At 38.3% G+C, this 23843-nt stretch overlaps 2 protein-coding genes across 7 annotated transcripts in view; one reads left to right on the forward strand and one right to left on the reverse strand.

The window, feature by feature from the left end:
* The window catches only part of LOC121295654 (calpain-5-like), a 30990-nt gene extending 25709 nt beyond the window's left edge, over positions 1 to 5281 (forward strand). For all 3 annotated transcript variants that reach the window (XM_041220590.1, XM_041220591.1, XM_041220589.1), the window contains exons 11-13: positions 1305 to 1426; positions 2605 to 2741; positions 3760 to 5281. In XM_041220590.1, coding sequence (XP_041076524.1) covers positions 1305 to 1426; positions 2605 to 2741; positions 3760 to 3942 — 442 coding nt within the window. In that variant the 3' untranslated portion in view covers positions 3943 to 5281. The remainder of the gene's footprint in view (positions 1 to 1304; positions 1427 to 2604; positions 2742 to 3759) is intronic.
* A 3247-nt stretch (positions 5282 to 8528) lies between these two features.
* Positions 8529 to 23843, reverse strand: part of LOC121295659 (serine/threonine-protein kinase PAK 3) — an 83428-nt gene continuing 68113 nt past the window's right edge. For all 4 annotated transcript variants that reach the window (XM_041220598.1, XM_041220597.1, XM_041220596.1 and 1 more), the window contains 7 exons: positions 20587 to 20635; positions 18538 to 18650; positions 16484 to 16601; positions 15745 to 15844; positions 14375 to 14571; positions 13314 to 13451; positions 8529 to 11955 (listed from right to left, as the gene is read on the reverse strand). In XM_041220598.1, coding sequence (XP_041076532.1) covers positions 11866 to 11955; positions 13314 to 13451; positions 14375 to 14571; positions 15745 to 15844; positions 16484 to 16601; positions 18538 to 18650; positions 20587 to 20635 — 805 coding nt within the window. In that variant the 3' untranslated portion in view covers positions 8529 to 11865. The remainder of the gene's footprint in view (positions 11956 to 13313; positions 13452 to 14374; positions 14572 to 15744; positions 15845 to 16483; positions 16602 to 18537; positions 18651 to 20586; positions 20636 to 23843) is intronic.

A 23843-nucleotide genomic window follows, 5' to 3' on the forward strand; every position in this document is an offset into this window, starting at 1 on the left:
TGCCTATAATTATGGCTAGCAAGAGGAGACCTCAGTGACTTTGAAAGAGGGGTAATTGTTGGGATGCATTTGGCAGAAGCTTCAGTGACCAAGACAGCTCAACTTGCTGATGTTTCATGAGCAACAGTGTCTAAGGTGATGTCGGCATGTAACTCTGAGGGAAAGGCAGGGGGCGGAAGCACTTACTCCAGGATCGTGATATCTGCGCATTAGTTCGAAGTGCAAGGCAAAACAAGCGAGCAACTGCAGATCAATTGACTGCAAATTTCAACCAGTTTCATCAAAAACAGTCCACCGAGAACTCCACAGAGCGAGATACCATAGTCGGGTTTCAGTGCACAAACCGCTCATCACACCTGGCAATGCACGTTTGCGAGTCCAGTGGTGCAAAGAGCACAGGCAGTGGACTACCGAACAGTGGAGAAATGTGATATGGTCAGATGAATCATCCTTCACCATACTCCTAACAAATGGACGAGTGCACGTGTGACACCAATCTAAAGAACTCTACAGCCCTGAGTGCTTGGTTCCAACAATGAAGGGTTCAGGTGGTTCCGTAATGTTGTTGGGCGCATTTTCCTGGCATGGTTTGGGTGCACTCATTCCCTTAGAAAGCAAGGTCAATGCTAATCGCTACTTAATGGTACTGAGTGATCATCTTCACCCCATGTTGCAGCATTTCTTTTCTGCCAAGGGGGGGTCTTCCAGGATGACAATACCCCCATCCACAGAGCATGTCTGGTCGCCCAGTGGTTTGATGAGCATGACACTGATGTTATCCATATGTCTTGACCTTCTCAGTCACCAGATCTGAACCCAGTCGAGCATTTATGGGATATTCTGGAATGACACCTGAGACAGCGTTTTCCACCTCCATCAACCAGGCATGAGTTGATTGACTTTCTCGTGGAAGAATGGTGCCGCATCTCCTCCAGAATTCCACAGGCTGGTAGACTCTATGCTACGGCACATACAGGCCATACTGGCCTTGTGTGGTGACCCAACGCCCTATTAAGTGACTTTACATTGGTGTTTCCATTTTTTGTCCACTACCTGTAGCGGATTGTATAAGGTATATTTTAATTGTAAAGCAGTACCATTCAATACTATAGGGTTATAGGATGGTAAGCGTCTGTAGTGTTCTACTGATATCTTCTCATACTCAGAGATTTGTCGTCTTACTCCTATATAAACCTATACTAATATATTTAATTACTATGTTTCTTAATAGTTCCTTTGTATATCTATATATGGGCAGTGAAAAAGTACTAAGTTGTGGATAAATGCCCTGTCTTTGCACCCAGAGAGCTGGTGATGGATAAGCCTTTACAGACCTGCTGGATTGGGTTGTGTGGCTATGCACAGACAGTGACTCAGGTTCACATTGCCGGCGCTGAGGGGCTACAGAAACAGGATAGCTCAGGGGGTGAGTAAAACAGCCTTTTTTGTAATCCGCTTTCTAGAAGAACAGTTTGCAACCCTATTCCCTTCCATTAACTTGCTGTTTTCAAAGTCTTCTTGGGGAAACTTTCACCAAGCATTCTTTGCAAGTCTAGAGTTCTACTCAGACAGTTTAAAGTGCAAGAGCTTTGTTTGATAGTGCCCCACCTTTGTTTAAAAAAGATGAAGTAGTCGGAGCACTGAAGCAATCAGAAAATGGCTTTTAAAACTTTGGCTAAACAACCTTCAACTCTACAGTCATGAAATGAATGTAATAAAAATGTTAACAGTGCAACTCTCAGAGACATGGATCTAGCTGAGGCACTAATGTCACGATTTTAGATATATCTGGAGAATTTGCTCATGCAAATGTGGTGAAATCTGGTATGGACCTACTTATGAAACTTGGTTCTTAGAAACCACTGGTCTGGTTTTCATGTAACTAGGCTTGCTCAGTTCTTACATTATCTGATGTATTATATTTAGAGCCCCGTGAAATTCTTTTTATTTATTTTTTTTATAATTTTTCATTTTATTTTTCACAAATATTGTTGTTGTTTTATTACAGGTATACATTAATAAAATAGATGTATATCAATAACAGTAGAGTATACATATTGTTTTAACTATATTCATACTTTCTTTTAACATTTTGACATAAACAGACCTAGCACAGAAAAATAATTTAATTACCATAATTTTTCATTAGTGGCTGTAACGGTAACGTACAGTCTCTAATCGACTTAATTAACTGCCTATTTACAGTAAGTACTGCCTATGCCCTCTATATTTTTGCTATAATACGTTTTTTCTTTTATTTTTTGTTTTATTTCATTTTATATGTTGTATTTCATTTTATTTTGTGCTGTTTTGTATTTTGGAAAAACACAGGGCTCTAATTATACTTTTAGTTGTAGGTCATGAGATCTACTTGTTTATGATTCTCAGAGCCTTGGTAATTTGTACCGTCAAATTGAAGAGAGTTTTTGGATTGAATCCACCAGCTTATCCTAAATTCACCAGCTGAGTATATGAACACGTACATTGTTTTTTATAGTATTAAAGGTAAGCTGCATTGATTTAAAGGAGCGCCCCAAACACTGTTCAAACCATTGAAGAGTTGTCACTAGCAGGTTGGTCTGTGTTTTTGTTGGTTATCTGCAGGAGCTGACCCATACCTGATTATTAAGTGTGAAAGACAGACGATAACCACACCCGCCCAAAACAACACCACTGACCCAAAGTTCGACACACAGGTCATCTTTTACAGGAAGAAACCCAGGAAGCCCATCACTGTGCAGGTAAGAGAATTTAGGATAAACATAGAGCACATGGATGGGATAGTCACTACAGGAAGTGTACAAGAGAGGATACGTTAACCTTCCGGGATTGTCCTAAAGTTCCAGTCCTTTCCTCTCTAGTATCCTATCATGTGTGTTGTAAATGGTTATCATTAGTTTCTCATTAAATCATTATTTGCTATGCTTACTAACTAGTTTAGAAAAAAATGCTTCTGAAAAGTCTTCCCAGGGCTGGCTGAGGTGGGGAACCATATTAGGTCATTCAAAAATGATGGTAAATACCCAAAATAAGAAAGAGGCAATTGTTTACTTAATGGATACACAATTATTATGAATACTGCAATATCTATACATTTAATAAATAATAATTATAATTTATAGTTCATTTTCCCTTTTAACTGCTGTGTAATTTCAAAATGAACTGTTTTGGCTCCTAACTAACAAAGCTAAATGCATCCTAACTACCTTACCTAATACGTTACAGATATATGTAGCATAGGCTGGATCAGTCAGTGTGTTTAAATTGTGCCCGTGCTGTCTATTGAACACCGACTGCGGAACAACTTTTAATTTGTATTCAGAATAGTTCAGCAGAGGGTGCTGGCTCTTATTTGAATAACTGTAATACTAATGAATCAAAATGCTTCATCATGAAAAGATAAAGAGGACAGTAAAAAAAAAAAAAAAAAAAAAGAAAACTTGTTATAAAGTATCAGAATCAGGGCAGGTGATCAGGGGACCTGCCTGCCTGTCTGTTTGTCTGTGTCTGTCTGTCTCTCTGTCTGCCTGCCTGTCTCTCTGTCTGCCTGCCTGTCTGTTTGTCTCTGTTGGCCTGCCTGCCTGTCTGTTTGTCTGTCTGCTTGCCTGTCTGTCTGCCTGCCTGCCTGCCTGTCTGTCCCTCCTTATTTCACCGTTACCAACAGCTCTGATTTTGTATTGACACTGTGGCAGGGGAGATGCGTTTGCTGTGCCTGCCACACTTGTTTTCTGATTCAGAGCCAGTGTGTTTGCCCCACAGATCTGGAACAAAAACACCATTCAGGACGAGTTCATGGGCCAGGTTATCTTGGCCGCCTCCACGAATGACCCCTCCACATCTCAGAGGCTGCAGCTTAGGAAGAAAGGCCGGGCAAAGGCTGATGAGATGCCAGGGTTCATCACACTCAGGACTATCACCTGTGAAAATCTCACAGACCTATGAAGCGCGCAGGGGCCAATGCGCTGACTGGCAGCTGCCGCATCCTTCAGCTCCAGTGGTGTATTGACAGCAAGCCACTGGAAGCCAATCCAGTTTAGTCAAGACCTTGTTCCACCCAGGTCCTTAATTAATTTACCTTAACCAAGCAATGCACTCTTAAAGGGCCACATTTTATCCACATTTAACAACTGTATAACTGTTTCCTGTTAGCTGTTATCAGTATACAAATGTAAAAGGTCAAAGTAATTTCTTGCCTTATATTAGTATTTCAGTCAGTGTTTTTCCTATATTGCTACCTGTATTGTCTATAAATTCAATAATTGCTACTTCTACCCAACACAAAACTGATAATGTTTGCCTCTGAATACATTGAGAGGGATGTTCATTTAGCATTTGAATCTCTGTGCCAGCTTGACTCCAGACGGGTCTGGGTGCAACACTGCATGTTAGGGTAGACTCTGCTACTTGCTTCCAGCAAGTCCAAATTGAATGAAAACCAATGGTGGTGATCAAAAAGGATTGACATTTCTTCAATCACCACTCAGGTTGAGGTGTGCTTGTGGTATTTTACAGTGCCATAGTAAATGGTGCACAATTGTATATATTTTATTATACACTACAAGGCAACATATTTGAAAGAATGCCTGCAAATTTCTATTGACATATGGTTGCCTATCAAAGTTTCTTTTTTGTTCCAAACAGTTATTAGCACAAATGTTGTCAAAACTAGATACTCAAAGCTACAGTATTTACTCCAGATAGTCATTAGCATAAGGAAATAACTTTCCTTATTCCATAAGGAAATAACACCAATTAAAATGATAAACTAGACTACTCAAAAGCCCCTAAAATAAATGCCCGAGTTGTGTATTTCTGGTTTAGTAACTTCACTGAGTGTGTTTTTTCCTGTTTGGAAAAAAATGTGCTCATGACGATTTGGAGTGAAGAGGTGTTTGTGTGTATTAGTGATTTTTTTCTAATGGTTTTTCTACTTTACCGATAAACTTGGCTAGAGTCATACTGAACTGAAATGCAACACCAAAAGAATAACAAGATATTCCATTGGAATTCTTAGGGATTGTCAGCCCTTTTTGTAAAGTGGAACCTACTTTGGAAATTATATAGTAAATTACTGTTTCTTGGTGTTCATTTTGAAAGCTAAATACAACCCAAGTGAAATATCTGCAACGTTAAAGAAATCAAATAAAACATGTTTTTTGTATTATTTGTCCACAATGATGTGGGATATTCTTGCAGTCTCTCATAAATGAAGCCTTTAAAACCATTGTGTAAGAATTGTATCCAAACTTTACTAAATATATCATGTTTACATCTAAAAGTATGTCTATTGCCTCCACCCCTTCAATGCCTTCATTCCTGTCATTAACCCATCCGGTGCTTCCCCTACTGACTGACATAGTATGAAACCATTAACATGATTTGATCCCAAAGACATTACTCAGCTGAAACGACCTAGGAAGTGAAACAGTAACAGAATAAAGCAAGCAGTAAGAAAGTGAGTCAGGCAACTGATACTTTCTTTGAACCTGGAGTAGTACCAGATACCATGTTTTAAAATGAAAACCCATGCTGGCTATAACATGTGGTTCTTTCAAAACTACACATTTGAGACCTACAGAATATAGTGAATGGAAGTTGACAACAGGTATTTTAAAGTGTTAATAAGAACATAAGAACATAAGAAAGTTTACAAACGAGAGGAGGCCATTCGGACCATCTTGCTCGCTTGGTTGTTAGTAGCTTATTGATCCCAAAATCTCATCAAGCAGCTTCTTGAAGGATCCCAGGGTGTCAGCTTCAACAACATTACTGGGGAGTTGATTCCAGACCCTCACAATTCTCTGTGTAAAAAAGTGCCTCCTATTTTCTATTCTGAATGCCCCTTTTTCTAAACTCCATTTGTGACCCCTGGTCCTTGTTTCTTTTTTCAGGCTGAAAAAGTCCCTTGGGTCGACACTGTCAATACCTTTTAGAATTTTGAATGCTTGAATTAGGTCGCCACGTAGTCTTCTTTGTTCAAGACTGAACAGATTCAATTCTTTTAGCCTGTCTGCATATGACATGCCTTTTAAGCCCGGAATAATTCTGGTCGCTCTTCTTTGCACTCTTTCTAGAGCAGCAATATCTTTTTTATAGCAAGGTGACCAGAACTGAACACAATATTCAAGATGAGGTCTTACTAGTGCATTGTACAGTTTTAACATTACTTCCCTTGATTTAAATTCAACACTTTTCACAATGTATCTGAGCATCTTGTTAGCCTTTTTTATAGCTTCCCCACATTGTCTAGATGAAGACATTTCTGAGTCAACAAAAACTCCTAGGTCTTTTTCATAGATTCCTTCTCCAATTTCAATATCTCCCATATGATATTTATAATGTACATTTTTATTTCCTGCGTGCAGTACCTTACACTTTTCTCTATTAAATGTCATTTGCCATGTGTCTGCCCAGTTCTGAATCTTGTCTAGATCATTTTGAATGACCTTTGCTGCTGCAACAGTGTTTGCCACTCCTCCTACTTTTGTGTCGTCTGCAAATTTAACAAGTTTGCTTACTATACCAGAATCTAAATCATTAATGTAGATTAGGAATAGCAGAGGACCTAATACTGATCCCTGTGGTACACCGCTGGTTACCACACTCCATTCTGAGGTTTTTCCTCTAATCAGTACTTTCTGTTTTCTACATGTTAACCACTCCCTAATCCATGTACATGTGTTTCCTTGAATCCCAACTGCATTCAGTTTGAGAATTAATCTTTTGTGCGGGACTTTGTCAAAAGCTTTCTGGAAATCTAAATAAACCATGTCATATGCTTTGCAATTATCCATTATCGATGTTGCATCCTCAAAAAAATCAAGCAAGTTAGTTAGGCACGATCTCCCTTTCCTAAAACCATGTTGACTGTCTCCCAGTACCCTGTTACCATATAGGTAATTTTCCATTTTGGATCTTATTATAGTTTCCATAAGTTTGCATATAATAGAAGTCAGGCTTACTGGTCTGTAGTTACCTGGTTCAGTTTTGTTTCCCTTTTTGTGGATCGGTATTACGTTTGCAATTTTCCAGTCTGTCGGTACCACCCCTGTGTCAAGAGACTGCTGCATGATCTTGGTTAGCGGTTTGTAAATTACTTCTTTCATTTCTTTGAGTACTACTGGGAGGATCTCATCCGGCCCAGGGGATTTGTTTATTTTAAGAGCTCCTAGTCCCTTTAACACTTCTGCCTCAGTTATGCTAAAGTTATTTAAAACTGGATAGGAACTGGATGACATGTGGGGCATGTTGTCAGTATCTTCCTTTGTAAAAACTTGTGAAAAGTAATCATTTAACATATTTGCTATTTTTTTTTCTTCCTCTACGATTTTGCCATTTGTATCTCTTAAACATTTAATCTCCTCTTTGAATGTTCTCTTGCTGTTGTAATATTGGAAAAACATTTTGGAATTGGTTTTAGCTCCCTTAGCAATGTTTATTTCTATTTCTCTCTTGGCCTTTCTAACTTCCTTTTTGACTTGCGTTTGCAGTTCTGTGTACTCTTTCTGCGTACTTTCTTTTTGGTCCTTTTTTAATGCTCTGTAAAGTGCCTTTTTTCGCTGAATATTTTTTTTAATTGATCTATTAAACCATTTTGGCAATTTAGTTTTACATTTAGATTTGTCTACTTTAGGGATATAATTGTTTTGCGCCTCTAGTACTACATTTTTGAAGAACAACCATCCTTCTTCTGTGGGTGTTTTCTCTATTTTACTCCAATCTACTTCTGTTAGTCTCTGTTTCATACCTTCATAGTTTACTTTTCTAAAATTGTAAACCTTAGCTTTAGTCTTTACTTTTGGGGATTTAAAAAACACTTCAAATGAGACCATGTTGTGGTCTGAGTTTGCCAGTGGTTCTCTGACCTCTGTTTTAGTTATTCTGTCTTCGTTATTTGAAAAGACTAAATCAAGGCATGCCTCCCCTCTAGTGGGTGCCTTCACAAATTGTGTTAGGAAGCAGTCATTTGTCATTTCCACCATTTCTATTTCATCCTTCGCGCTACCCACCGGGTTTTCCCATTTTATTTGGGGGAAGTTGAAATCCCCCATTAGTATAGCTTCTCCTTTGCTACACACATTTCTAATGTCATTGTATAACAGATTATTGTGCTCACTGTCTGAATCTGGCAGTCTATAGCATGCTCCTATTATTATGCCTTTTGAATTTTTGTCCGTTATTCTGACCCATATTGATTCGGTTTTATTTTCTTTGTCCAGGTTTAACACCTGGGCTTCAAGACTGTTTCTTATGTATAGCGCTACCCCTCCTCCTCTTCTGTCCTGCCTGTCTTTCCTATACAGTGCATACCCACAAATATTATATTCGTCCCCATCACTCTCAGATAACCACGTTTCTGTAACACCTATCACATCATAGTTACCTGTTAGTGCAGTAGCTTCAAGTTCTAGAATTTTGTTTCTGATACTTCTAGCATTTAGATAAATACATTTAATGGTTGTCTTACCTGAGTTGTTGTTCTTGTTTTGATGCGGTCTCCCTTCTGTTTTTTTGTTGGTTTCTCCCCCCTTCCTTTCTAGTTTAAATGCTTCCGAACCTGCTCGATACAGTGTGTATCAATTACACCTTGTGGTGATGGACATGTAGGGTGTGTAATAACTCCACTGTTCCCTGTAATGATTGAATTGGAGACAAAAATAGATCCTGAGGGACTCCTAGTGGTGAGTTTCATTCTGCAGAGAGCGAATTTATTACTCTTGGCTGACATGATGCAAAATGGTTGCTCATGGTGTTGAATGAAGCATTAGCCATTGTGTTATCTCTGCCTCGAGATGAGAGAGTTTTGCATATCCTGCCTTACTGCTTTGTACACTTTCCATATTTAAAGCGCCAGTAGCTTCACATGTCACTGTCTTTGTTTTTTAACTGTCTCTTTATCTTTTTGTGTTTACAATCATGCTTCTTGTGTTTTCTTCTTCCACACAAGTATAGGATCTGCTCTTCAGTTTAGGTGCCTGCCATAGATATATGTAACACAAGCTTGTCAAAGGCTTTTAATAGAAGCAAGAGCCAGTGCCATCTAGTTTGCTTTGCTGCCAATATACTGCCGTGCGCTAGATGGTGCTGGTGCTCACTAATATGAAGACAGTGTAGCTGTATCTAGCCAATGCTACATATGTCTGTGGCAGGCAACTAAACTGAAGGGCAGCTCTTGAACTCAAAGCCCATCAACACCTTATCAAGCAGTTAGTAATTGCATTGAGAATCACAAACACAAAATGATAAGGAACAGTAAAACAAATTCAAACTCAATGTCACCAGAAGATACTAGCTTTTTAACTTTTAAAGTGATTGCAGCTAGCAAACAATATCCCATGGATCTGTTGTGCAACACCCGGGTCTCAAATGTGCAGTTTTGAAATAAACACATTTTATAGCAAACATGTATTTTCATTTTATAAAATATCATCTGGCACAAGCAATCTCTGTTTGCAAAGTTTTTGCTTTCAGTTAATCCTGCACTTTATTGGTCATTATTTAGCAGGCTAAGATAAACTTAAAAGACAAAAAAAGACACTGCTGTTATAAAATAACTTTATAATCCTCCAATATTTCTAAATTGTGGTTGTGTTTTTTTTTTTTTTTTTTTTCCTGGATATCCCTCATTTTGCATAGAGATTTTCCAGAAATGAATGCTAATATTTGAGGAACAGCACAAGTGCAATAGAATACAATAAAAAGAACATTCTGTTTAGAATGTTTTTATTTAGGTCCAATTTCCAAACTATTTTTTTGTTTACACTCAAGACACAGCCATGCACAATCCATAATTAAAAATTTCTATTGCTTCAACCACAGTTAAAAATAGCTTATCGCAAACAATTGAAGTTTTTTTCTTTTAAAAAACAAAACAAAACATTTAATGCTGAAGTATACGAGATGATCAGCACTTTATAAATTAAATAATTAAAAAAAGAAAACCACATTTGTTTTTAACACACAGTTATAGGGGAGTTCCACGTCACATTTACAGGTTTACACATCATCCAAAAAAGGAATGTACAGGAAATTATGATACAGTGTCGATGCCGGAAGATGCTGAACATAGTTAAATACATCCTCTTCAATGTCTTTCTGACTGAGCCCGGGGTTAAAGGCAGGGATTTTTGTGCTCATTGTCTCAACCCAAAGCCTGCCAGGGTCCTCAAAACTTGATTGGAACCCTGTCCTGCCATGATATCTCCTCCAATGTTTGAGACAAGAAGCAAGCACATCTCTTATTACACTCCATAGCCAGCCCAAGGAATGCAAATCATAATATTGTGTCCTATCAGTCCAACATTGACCTTAAAAAAAGAATACAGGGGTTTAACAACACAAGTACCTGCCATAACACTGTCAATAGGGTGTTGGCCAACTATGGTGCAACCAGCATCGCTCCATTCAGTAATAATTACTGCCTTAATTTTTCAATCCACAATTTATTACCGGCACTCTCTCAAAGTTTGTCAGATTTGCTGTCTTGACCATCGTGAATAAAAGGGAGATGCAGCTTTCCTATATTACAGCAGTGGTGGACAGCGTCAGCACTTCCATTAGTATGAAACATAATGGTAGCATGTGTAGCAACCCTAAAAGAAATCTAATAAAACCTTGACAAGCTAGTCAAGATGTCAGACATGGCAAACCATCTTATTACAACAAGGCAAACAAACAATGCATTAATATTGGATTGCATAACACCAGGGGCGGTGCTGTATCTGAGTCTAGAATAGCATGCTGTATTATAAAATTGTCATTGCTTCCACTTTTTTTGTGTTGATAATCTTTAGATTTTTTGCTTGTTTTTAATACTTCAATTGAAGATACACAGATTTTGTCAACTACAACATTCCTGGCATTCTGCGTATTCCAAATTGTAGTACAAGCAATATATTCTTACAACTTTTAAATTAGGTTTCAACATGCTTTTTTTTCATGAAGTGCTAACATGGTCAGCCCTGATTTTCCATGGTTAACCATTGCCAGATGACACTTGGTACATGGCACCACAAATCATGTTCACCTCATACCAATTGTCATTGTTAGAGCATGGCATTTCAGAACAGGACTGCACATCACACCTAGTCATTGCTGTACCATGAATAACTCATCGTGGTCAGCAGTGGTACCATAGTTTACTAACTATCTGGACAACAGTGACTCACTCGGATTAGTCAGTTTAATCAACACAAGGGAGATTTTCATTGAAGGAGAAACCTGGAGGGATGGTTTTTAGAGTTCAAAAAATAAACCTGCAATGCAGCACTTGAAATATCATTTCATTTCCATCCTTAATATAATTCTACTGTTGTTTGAAAAATAAATTTGAGTGACTAATTCGGCCATATTGGCACCTTGAAATTGTATATGATCAGCAAATATTTGCAACCTCCCAATCGAATGTTAGACCGACCTACGAGCTAATTTAAGTTGTACAATTCCCCCCTTTTGGGAGTGAAGTAATCCTTTTGTAACACCTCTTTGAAATGCCCAGGTGATCAGCATGAACCAAAGGAATCCACATCATGTTCAGGCTGCAGGAGATGAAGGGAAAGAAGAGGCTGCAGATACGAGTTTGAGTGACAGAACTACGATAGATAATTCCACCGTTTTTTTTTTTTCTTGAAAATAATCATTTTCAGAAGACACTACAGCAGCAGACGTGGTGGTGTAGATAACCCCAGTGTTGGGAAAAGCTCCACGATAGAGTTTTTAAAGAACAAAAGAGGGTCTGAGCTTGCGAATGCTCTGTTTAATTCCTTGTGCTGTCCTGTTGGCTGTCAATCCCACAGCACTGTCGATGAGGGTTTTGCTATGAGGCCCAGTGTCTTCTTTTGAGAGTCTGTGTTGAAGACCAGCTCCTCAGCGGCTGTTGTTTTTTATAGCTTCCTTTGCAGCTACGATGAGAGGACTCAGGCTGGAGAGGGGCTTAGCTAACTTCAAGAAGGGATGCTGGAGACCAAAAAGAAAAAAATAAATCTACGTTAGTCAATATATAGACTGGGCTGTATTTTTTTCACAGTAAAAAATGACTTATTACACAGCATTTCATCTAAAAATATGTATTTCACGCACAGGGGAGTCCCTTTTTGGATGGCATAAAAATAAAATCCCCATTAAACACAGTACATTTCTAAAAAATAAATAATGAAAAGGGACAAATAATCTAAAACACTGTAAATGAGTAGATCAGTTATCTGATAGTCTGTCAATACATATTTTACACAGTCAAACAAATAGGTACCTGTCATTAGAACTGACAAGGTCACAGGCTCACATTACCTGTACAATTTGGTTATACTCCAGTCAGCATGGATAAGTCATGGAACCAAAAATTCTGGATCAAAATATGTATTGTGTAAATTGGGGCACCTCTACACATAAGGCTGAGCAGGCCTAACAGGGTTTGGAATAGTTATAGCCTGGCAGCTTCTAATGACAATAATTATTATTGGGAATTACCTTGGCACTAGACCTTGTCTGTATGTTAGTATCTTTGCCTATGACTTAGAGCAAATTAATAATCAGGGTTGGTTAACTGGGGTGTTAATTATCACCCTAGTCACATAACCAAAATAATGCATGCTCAACATTTCAGGGCTCAATGAACTCAATTAACTAACTGATTGTATTATTGTCTTCAATTGCTGCTAGCTCAGGTGTTGTGGTGCTGGATATTTTGTCTGATTTGGTTTATTGAGGGAGTGTCTGCTGTTCATGGGTTGATTAGTGGATTGAACCCAAAGGATATCTTTCAGGTTTATCACCCCTGGATTCATTGATTTCTGTTGGATAGGGACTAAGAGTCATCGTTTTTCCGATTCTCGCACAGTCGCTGTGAGGTTTAGATTGTGCACAGCACTATTCAAGGGAGCTGATCCAGGATCATCTTCTTCTTCATCATCATCTTCTTTTATTATTTCTTCTTTTTCTTCTATTTTACATTGATTTTTTTTAAAGATAATTGTACAGTTCAGAATTGTACATTGTATAATTTTAAACTTTTCTACAAAGATTGCTTTTTTAAAAAAAACAACTGGTGAGTGTTGATTTTAGAACACTCACAGTAGCTACACATTGTTTGAAGTCTCAGAGGCTGTGTCATGTGCACTAGAAAACAATGCATGTTCAATTTCTTTTTTACTGGTGGTTGCAACAAAAACAAGGGCTATTCGAGATACATAAGGTCTGGGGTTGAAAATCACTGATGCTACTACAGCCTTTTACAGCACTGTATGCTTACTGTAGGTCTCAGTTGAGAGCAGCATGACTATAGAACTCTGATTTTAAGTAAGACTTTGCGAACGTACCTGTAAGAGTTCCTTAGCAGCTCCTCTTCTATCCACGTCCATTTCCAAACAGCGGTTCAGGAAGTCTCGGAACACCGCGGACAGCCTCTCAGGGTTCTGCAGCTCTGGGGTTCCATTAGTAGCAATGAGATACAAGGCCTGGGGAGGAAGAAGGGGTTTACTGCAGAGAACTTTCCAGAAAACACACTGAGATAATACAGACAGACGGGGCTGCTTTAAAAGTGTGTTTTGCAGCCATGTCAAAATGTATTGGGTTATTTCAGCTCATGTGGACTCTATTTTATAAACCTTTTGTACAGCATTGACCAAATAGCCAACCGATTAATTACTGGGAGATTGTAGTAAAATGCTGATGTGTAGTTTTTTGGGATATAAAAATAAGGCTCAATAACATGCCTGTTTGGACCCCTCCATATAATCTACTTAGTTTGTTCAGTGACTTATTTAAAATATATGTGTGTGTGTGTGTGTGTGTGTGTGTGTGTGTGTGTGTGTGTGTGTGTGTGTGTGTTAAAAATGACGAGCCCAGATTTTCTTTTTGAGCCAGTCGAAAGCACCCCAAATATTACTGTATGTACTACCTAAAAAAATATTCTGATTTCAATAACTTGCAATTGTAGAAGTTCCATAAAAAGAATAATTAACCAATCAGGAACTAGCAGAACAAATATGTCTAGCACTACACACACATATGATGTGTGGTTGTATACATTGTGTATATATATATATATATATATATATATATATATATATATATATATATATATATATATATATATATATATATATATATATATATATATATATATATATTATTATTTTATTTATTTTTTTACTGAAAAAGCCAAACTGTATGAGCTGCAAACAGTTTGTTTACAAAGGCATAATGTACTGCATCACTGTATTTACTTCATATTAAATGCAATCATTAAAGGCAGGTTCAAACCCAATAGTTGCATTAACATGACAACAGCACTGTGTGTTAAGCATTTAACTCTAACAGCACCATCCAGACGGTCAGAAGAATCAAGAAGCTAGAAAGGGGAAGGCAGGTCTTTTACCCTGAGAGGGTTTTCGTTAAGATAAGGTGGCTCTCCTTCCACCATCTCTATTGCCATGATCCCCAGGGACCAGATGTCCACTTTGGGACCATACGCTTTCCGGGTCACCACCTCAGGGGCCATCCAGTACGGGGTGCCCACCATGGTGCTGCGCTTGTTCTGCTCCGGGGTGATCTGGGCACAGAACCCAAAATCAGCTGCCAAGGAAAGCAACAGAGAGGGAGGTTCAATTATTAGATGCCATTCCAATGGTGTCTTTATTTAAATAAATTAACCAAGAGCCAAAGTGATCTTCTGCATTTTCATAATGAACTTCGCAGCATTAATTGTCCTCTTACATGTGTTCTTTATCATTCTCTATTGTTCATGCTTACTATAGTCATCCTTTACCTTGCTTGCTACCAAGATATTAGGGAAACCTTGGCATCATTGCTGGTCATGATTGTTTCCTGGCCACTCATGGTAAAGTTACAGGTTGTGATGTACAGCCACGTTCTCAATCTCCATGGTCTCACACAATGAGTTTAACATGCTTTGGCTGTGATGCCATAGACCAAGCATGCTTTGGTAGCGGTTACCCATAGGAAATCAAGGCTGACCAACTTTATATTTCATAGTTTAACCATGGGAAGAGCATTGTGTAACATGGTGTAAACATGATACAAATTTCTTGAAATCTGTTTCAGAAAGTGAGGTGGTTTTAAAAATGACCACTAGGGGGTGAAGCTGTACTTTCCAATTCCTCTAATTGTGTGTAGTGGGCATCTCCAAAAAAAAAACCTGTCTTCAGAAATGCAGTCTGGGAGTCTTTTCAGAAGTCACCATGTTTGAAATCGATGACCCAGAAAGAGAAATAAAGAATTATAAAAAATAAATAAATAAACAAAAAGAAAACACAGAACTTAATATTAACCAGGTAAAAAATATGGGTAAACGTCTTAGTCTAGTAGATGCATGTTTCAACAAGGGTCCTTCTACATTAGTAAAAAATCATATTTGGGATGCCACTGCACTTGAGGGGTGGCTTATTCAGTACTGCATTCACCGAATCTGAAGAATGAATGATTGACCTCATCAGGGATACAGTGATGTGTAATGCACAAGGGGTCTCAGCAGTGTGGTAAAATGCCCTGACGATAATCATTCTGCATTCCTGGAGAAGCCTATCTGGGGTACCACTGTATTACAATCATATATATATATATATATATATATATATATATATATATATATATGTGTTTATTGAGTAAGCAGGGCAGTCTGTCCCCTGATCAATCGTTCTGCTGTATTCAGCTGCCCTAATGCTAGTTGTGGTGAGGCTGTGTTTATCATAGTGGTTTGAATTTTCTCCTTTCGGTTTTTCTACATACTTAATTTCACAGATCCGTCCATTCCAAGGAGAATGTTGTCGCTTTTGATGTCTCGATGGATCACCTGGTTGGAGTGCAGGAAATCCAAGGCTTGGAGACACTAGAATAGTGAAAAAACCTTCATACAGTGCGTGAACATCGTGTGATGTAATAAATACAAACATTCACATATTACAGTATGCACAAATGTATACATTTAAAGAAATCCCCTTGAAGTGTTACAAAAGTTTAATTACAGTAGATTTGCTTGGTAAATTTGCAATTTTTCCAATCTTTTTCACAGTTACACTATGCATTTACCATGCTTTATAATATGCATTACCATACCTCTCTGGGCTTTACAATGCTTACTATGCCTTACCATGCTTTACTTTAATAAAAACATGACCAGCTGAAAAAACAGTAAACTACCCATTCTGCCTAGAATAGACGAGAGGAATTTCCAACAGGGTTAATGTTGAGTTGGCACTATACTGGATCAATATCAATAGAGACTGCCTGCTTTATTAGGACCTGATCACAGCCTATACAAGGAGCTGGAAGGGGTCTTGAAGCATCCACAGCCAATTATATTTCCTGCAGTTGGTGTAGAGTGGTAGTCAGGAGAGTGCAGTAACTAATGCTTCTTTCATGTTAATCCCAAACATGCGTCATTGAATTGAAATCCAGATATTTTGAGAGATGACTTGTGTCATTCGCGCACAATTATATGAATAAAATAATCAGACTGCGCTCCTACCTCCCTGCAGACGGCTGCAATCTGTCCTTCGTCCATGCAGGTCTCTGTCACTACGTCTGTGAGCGAGCCCCCCGCCAGGTACTCCATCACCACCCACAGCTCATCTCCCACCAGATAGCTGCAGACAGGAGCAGGGGATAGCAGGAGAATCGGATCAGAGCCGTCTTAATGCAGGCACCTGCAGAGACTAGTCTGAGCCCCAGACTGGGGTGGATCCATAAAAAATAGGGCTTGCTGTCACAGCGAGCATTATTCCCATTTTCTAACTGTCTATGAACTACTACAGAATGTGGTATGTACCCATGCCCAGGACCTGTATCTGTAGTAGCTCATTCAGTGAGTGCAAAAAGAGGATACTTGATAGTTACATTCCCCATACAGAACCATTGTGTTTTTAACATTCCCCATACAGAACTATTGTGTTTTCAACATTCCTCATACAGAACCATTGTGTTTTCAACATTCCCCATACAGAACCATTGTGTTTTTAACATTCCCCATACAGAACTATTGTGTTTTCAACATTCCCTATACAGAACCATTGTGTTTTCCATTTATCCTACTCGTAATCAATCTGTTTAGAAAGACTTCTGTTCATAGCAATTTAAGCCTGTAATGATGGGCAGGCTGGTTTAATGTTAATCCATAGTTAATTCTATAACATACATGCCACACAGTCAGGTACTTGTATTTTTGATCCCGCTAGTTAACCCACGCTACCCTGGATACATCGAGGCACGTCTGCACAGCTCTCCACCCTCCTCGCAGCTGAGAGACATTCCACACATCCAGTGAGTTGTGCAAATGAATTACAGTGCACTCCGTTTATAAGAATCATATCTGTCCCAGATGATTTGATTCATATAAGCGATTGATTCTTAAAAGCAGACCGATACGATTACTGTGGTGAAGTGCTGCAGAATCAATATGTTAGTTTGAGAATGAAAGCTTTGTTCCCTGCAGTGTAATGGGTTGACCACTAGATGTCATGAGTTCCCACACGTGTGCACCACGACTGCACAAAGTATTTATTAGTTAGTGCTCCAACTGAAAGCTAGGTTTATCGTATTTGTTTGTTTTATTAGTGGTTGTTTCCCCACCGCACTGTAAGAAAAACAAAACAAACACCAGTTTTAAACTTTAATCAAGATTCCAGCCTGATCATTCACACTGCCCTCAACCACGTCACATTACAATCAAAACAAGTCTTTGTGGGTAAGCATCTTGTTATATAATCACAAATTATGTTTTCTCAGGGCTGCAGAATCCTATTTTACTACAGTGTACTTCAGAAGCAATCGTTTTGTGAGGGTGCCTAGTTTAATTGCCCTGTGGTGTTATGTGTAATGGCCTTTGAATTAAAATGACATTACAGTACAGTATTTTACTGTCAGGACTACCATTGCATTTAAGCATCTATGGCTTAGTTATTTTCTGTTGCAATGCAAATGTCAGTTTTTCCTTAAGCGGAGATGCAAAGCACCGGAACGGATTGGCCTAACGAACAAGATTGTACGTTTAATAAATGTGGGGTTTAATCCAGGATATGAACGTATGGTTAGCATAGGAATGATTTTGTCCCAGTGGTTTTGATCACTATATGCAGTTGATTCTTATATCAGTGATTCTTATAAACAGACTACACTGTATTTACGTTACTTAAAGGTACAATAGCCAATTCGTAAAGGATCATTACAAACCACCCATGTTTTACTTTGCATTTTTTGGGTTGAGGGTTTAATCAGATTGAAGTGCACACAGGCTGAAAAGCATGAATTTCTCTGAACCCCAGTGACTGTGGCTTTCAATACAACTTAACTAAAATATTCTAAATCTTAAATTAACTAAGTTAACAAAAATGCCCTTTGGGTAATAAATACTATAATATAAATGTATGATGTAAACTGTTTTTCTCTTGGAAAAGGCCAAACCGCACAAGATGAATAACAGGTAAATAGCATGATTACATATAGAAAGGTTTTGATTGAATTCGGAAAACAGGATCAGCAAACCACATCAGACTGAATCATTCAGTACCGTGACGAAGGACTCACCTGTCCAGATAGTTGACAATATTGGGGTTTTTATTTTCCCTCATCACCAGAATTTCATTAATTATCAACTCCTTCTTGGGCTGCTGCTGCAGGTTCATCTGTTTGATTGCCACCTGAAATGAATAAATAAACGGGGGGGTTTGTCTTGGTAGAGCCCCAGAATTTCCCACTGGGTCGCTAGAAATTAGAAAGTATTTGGGGTACCATTGCTCCTGTGTGATGGATTTCTCATAAAAATTATATTTTGCATATCGGACAATGATAAATTATTCAGGGATAGTATAACATTCAGCAGCTTAGTGCAACTGGCAATAAATATTTGTTGGAAGGTATTGTATATAACAGGTCATTCCAAATGCTTCCAATATATGATAAGCTGAATCTTTCTGCTATTCACTTGTATTGGGGCTCCAAATCTGGACATCCTGGGTTAAAAGTTTGATTGAACTAACGTCACAAAGGCTCCCATTCACAGCAAGTGACTCTATTCAAGTCAGAGCAGCACATAACTGATTATTATAATGCAGTACCTTAAAACCTGGAAAGAATGTGTCATCTAACAGCAGTAACTACAGGATGACTCTCGTGTTCTTTGGAGACAACCTTGTCCTTTGCTAGTATAAAAAGTATTCCAGCCACTGCTCTCAAAACTGCTCTCTCCTTGTGGCCGTCCTGTGGGAATCTCTTAAATAACATTGCAAAATCGACAGTGTGTTTACTAGACTACATTAAAAGACATTACCCTTGACATTCTGTGCCTCACAGGGAAAGAGAGATGTGCAGATTGGAAGTGCATTGTGGGTGTGTCAGGGGTCTTAAATAGTTGCTCTTTGGTGCCCAGTGACCAGATTCATTCAAAGAGAACACTGCTACTGCTAGATGTCTGTCGCTTCTGGTGATTAGTTAGAACTGAAGGGGAGGACTGCTGCTCATGTGATTAGACGGTCCTTGCTTTACAAAACAGATCTGATATGATCCTCTGCTTATTGGTATACCACTTTGAGAGGGACCATACAGAGATAAAGAGACCCATCACGTGGCAATACTGTGTAAAAGAACCACCTGACTACAATATCTACGCAGTTATCTTAGCAGTTAATTAGTTGTCTGTGAAATGGGTTGAAGCAAAGATTTATCAGAGGGTTAAACGGTCATAGTCAGAGCTTTGTCTAAGAACACCCCACAAGACAACTACAGATCACAGCCTGCATGCAGTCAGAGGCAGCTGATTGCATAATGAACAAGTTGCATTAGCCAGTGGACAGCAGAACAAACACAGGGTGTGGATTCATCTAGTATTAAACACTGCAGGAAAATTGACACTTTGAACTGGTTGTCATAGTGATTTCAAGATAGTGTTAAAGGTCAGGGTTAGGTGTGTATCTAGATGCTTTTGGAAGCGTGGATGTTCCTGGAGATTTGGAGTAAATAGCTTTGAGAGGTAACACTTTACATTACTTTACATTATTGTGTATTTACATAGTAGTTACTTAGTAAAGGCATGTGTTTATTATACATAGTCATAACGTACTTAATGTGTAAAAAAATTCATATATATGTAAGTGCACACAGGTGTCAGAAAAGGGTTAGGGTTAGGGTTATATTGTGTAAAAAGATTTACATATTAAGTACATTATGACTATGCATAATAACACTGTAATTATGTGTAACTATTATGTAAACAAACAGCAATTAGAGACACTTAATGTAAAAAATTACCCTTTCATAATCGAGCCACAATGGTATACTTTATTGGGGGGGGGGGGGGGGGGGGGGGATTCACACATCTTTTTACTCCAAATTGTTATTAGCATACACAAAAGAGAGAAAGATAGACAGAAACACCAGTTAAAGTTACAAAACTATACATTAATAAAGTAAAAATAATTAAGAGCCCTTAAATGAGTTATTTATTTTGATTGTGTATCTTAATGGCAAGGAGAATCCGGTGCTAATGGCACAATGGGCTCCTGGGTGTCTGAAGTCACAGGGTTCTCGTGTTATTGAACTGGTTCTATTAGTTTGAATAGTTTTAGGAGCGCAGCTTACCTCTTGCCCAGTCGCAATGTCAATTGCTGTGTACACTGTTCCTGATGCCCTGCAAAGGGAGGAAGGAAAAACATGATTTCAACAATTACTGCAGGCTAAAGATGTCAAGAATGAGAGTTGCAAACATTGTTTTCAAACCCTTAGTCTCTGGAACAGTCCAGTACCACCAATGTGTGTCTTTGCTTCAGCAATCTCTACCGGATATACTGGAACCTGGCATCGCTAAACTAACACTGATGAAGCCACTGTCTCAAATGCTTATCTATTTGGCTCTTTCTTGTTCCACTCATTCAGAACTCAAACATTCAATTACTGAGTGAGTTACTGCAAATGAAAGAAGTTACAGCTTTTGTAGAAGTTTTCCCTCTAGTGTATGATGGAGTGTTTGAAGCTATAGATGCACTACTGTAAATAATGCATGCCATGATTAACCTGTAGAGTGGTGGATGAAGGCGTTATGACAGATTGACGTCTCAAAGAAATTTAGCACTTTTAAATTGTTATACTCTGTTGATTTACCATGCTTTACCATACATCTCTAGTGACATATATGTGCATATACAGGGTGAGTTATAATGTGCACAACATTGTTGTTCTGCATTGTTTTCAATTCTACTTAAATGTTGACATTATTGAACAACCCTCTGGTGGCCACACAGTGAGTCACAGTGTCTTGTATCTCATCCTACACGTACCCTCCAGTTTCCGTTGTGCTCTGACAATGTCGTGCAATCTATGAATCACCCTGAATATAAATTAATAGATTGCAGACCTTGAAAATAAACATATCACCCTGATTCACCATGGTTACCAGGCCATGTCTGCTATATGGCATCATAACCAAATCTCATTAAACTGTTAAATATTTTCATTGTCTGTCATAGACTTTCATTGTCAACTATTTATTGTTATACAATCATAGTCAGCAATGCCATCACGGTGTACTGCTGGCCTTTGGTTTAATGTACTGTTACTGAACATGTACTATGCTTTCTTGACCACTGTGTAAAGGATTTTATTACCAAGAAATATCTCATTTAAGGGTTTTTTTTTAGTTGCTGCTGCAGCTGTATAAGCTATAAAATACAAATTCTACTATAGAAAGGGAAAAACTAAAATACTGTTGAGTTTGACTTCTGCAGTGAATAATGGATACATCGCAATGGTTTTGGAAAGCATTGGTGAGCTTGAAATTGTCTTTGATACTTCTGTGAGATTAAATATGTTTGGAAGTGAGTGCTCTGCACAGGGCTGGCTCTGATCCCTCATGCTGTCAGTCACAGTGTCCAGGTTTGCAAGGCTGATAAAGAGCAGTGAAAGCAGCTCCTCCTAGCGAATTCTCCATCACAAGGCTCAATATCTGGGAGTGTGCAGCTGAAGCTGGAACTGTAACCATGCTGTTGCATCCTCTCTTAGCCTGAGTTTAACTTCTTACTAGCACAAGGGCACCTTTTCTTCTGTTGAAAATGTTTTGTTTCTTTTATACTTCAATTTGAAAGAGGCAGATATTTTGAAGACAACACATAAAATGCTGCTAACCGATCACTTTGTGTGTTTGTAGTTCAAACTTACTCCAATGATCTAGCTGCAATCAAACCTTGTGACCTACAGCAAAGGTACTAGGATGCAGTGGCTTTTAGTGTTGATTTGAAGTATTTGACCTATTAACTTATTACAAAAATGAAGGACCAACAGTTTCTCCACACAACAAAAGAGGGACAGCAATAATGGTAATAAATCTAATAAAATGTAAGAGAACTGCTTTAAAGCATGGGTCAGCACTTCTTTCAATGAGTATTAACTGAGGCTTTACTATCCATTTCTTTTGGGATGCATAGCAATGGCAGTCAGCATGCAGTAAAGATTATAATTTGTGTATACTGTACATATTTTACACTTTAGAGTTTTATGTTTGTTAAGAAAAATGCTTATCCAGATTCAATAAAACTGTTTAGTTATTGAGAGAATCTGGGGTTGAACGGAGCACCCTGGTATTGCTACTTAAGTGTAAATAGATGCAATGAGGTGGTTATGCTGTAAATCCAAATGCAGGTGAAATGAACAAGAAGAAAATCCCAGTACAGCCAGAACATTGAAATTTACTGACAGTAAATAATGTCTAGACAACAGAGGGAATTTTGAAGAGGCAACAACTCCCAAAGGGCTCCAATCTAAGTAAAGTAAAATCAATAACACAAATTGTTATCTTGCACTATTCAAAATGTCATTTTAGAAATGGCAGCTTAATAAGCATGGCCTTTGCTGTATTTGTAAACTTCCACACTCTGCGCTCCACAGCTTTATTATAATGGCATCATATCAAGACTTCAAAACAAACACTGTGTCCCCTCACATTTGCATAACACCAGTATCACAAGACCCTTATTGTTTAGCTATTTATATTTTTCGTTTTCTAGACTAGAACTTCACTTTTGCCCCCCACAACTCTCTTCCTTTCCTTGTAGCAGGTACAGCAAACCCTTAAAGGCTTCTCCATATAAGGGCCGCCTCGCAAGTAAGATTTGCTGCTATTGACAGCCTTGTAAAGTCACACAATCTGCAGGCCTAAGCGTAACAAGCCTCTGTTAAATGACCTCTCTCATAAAACCAAAATACCAACCGCAACCAGTTATGGTAACCAGTTCAAAATAAACTGAACTAAGATCTAAGAAAAGTAATTTGTTACAAGAAATTAGTAAGGCCACCCCCTAATAGAGTCTCACTCTGATCGTCCCTTCACTGGCCATAGCGAGGTTTGATCTGCAGCAGATCCAAATTGTTTCCTTAACGTAACATTAAAATGGAAAATAGGGCCATAAGTGTAGAAATATTTAAAATGTACATACTGTACTGTGTGCTGTCAGAAGACACATTCACAGTTGTTCCCTGAGCCTAACAGTGGTCATGTGACTCTTGCTGCAGTGATCGTTTTCACTGCAGGATTATTCCATTATGCATAAATGTGCAAGACTGTACAAATATATGTATTATGTATTAGGAAAGTGAAAAGGTACTATATTCACAGTAATTCCAGCACAGGTGACTGGGAATGGATTAAAACATTATAGGAATGAATACGGTAGTTGGATTGACTGAAGACTGAAAATGCAATTAGAAAAAACAAATCTAAACGCATAATTCATTATGAATAAGTTCACTCTCCCCAGAACCACCCATTCTAACGCTTCATTCCTTCAGTACGTTAGCTAACTACCCTCTCACTACACTTTTCACGAGTTTTCTTAACTTTCAATGTT

Source organism: Polyodon spathula, chromosome 20 (assembly GCF_017654505.1).
Source record: "Polyodon spathula isolate WHYD16114869_AA chromosome 20, ASM1765450v1, whole genome shotgun sequence".
In the NCBI taxonomy this organism is placed as follows: Eukaryota; Metazoa; Chordata; class Actinopteri; order Acipenseriformes; family Polyodontidae; genus Polyodon; species Polyodon spathula.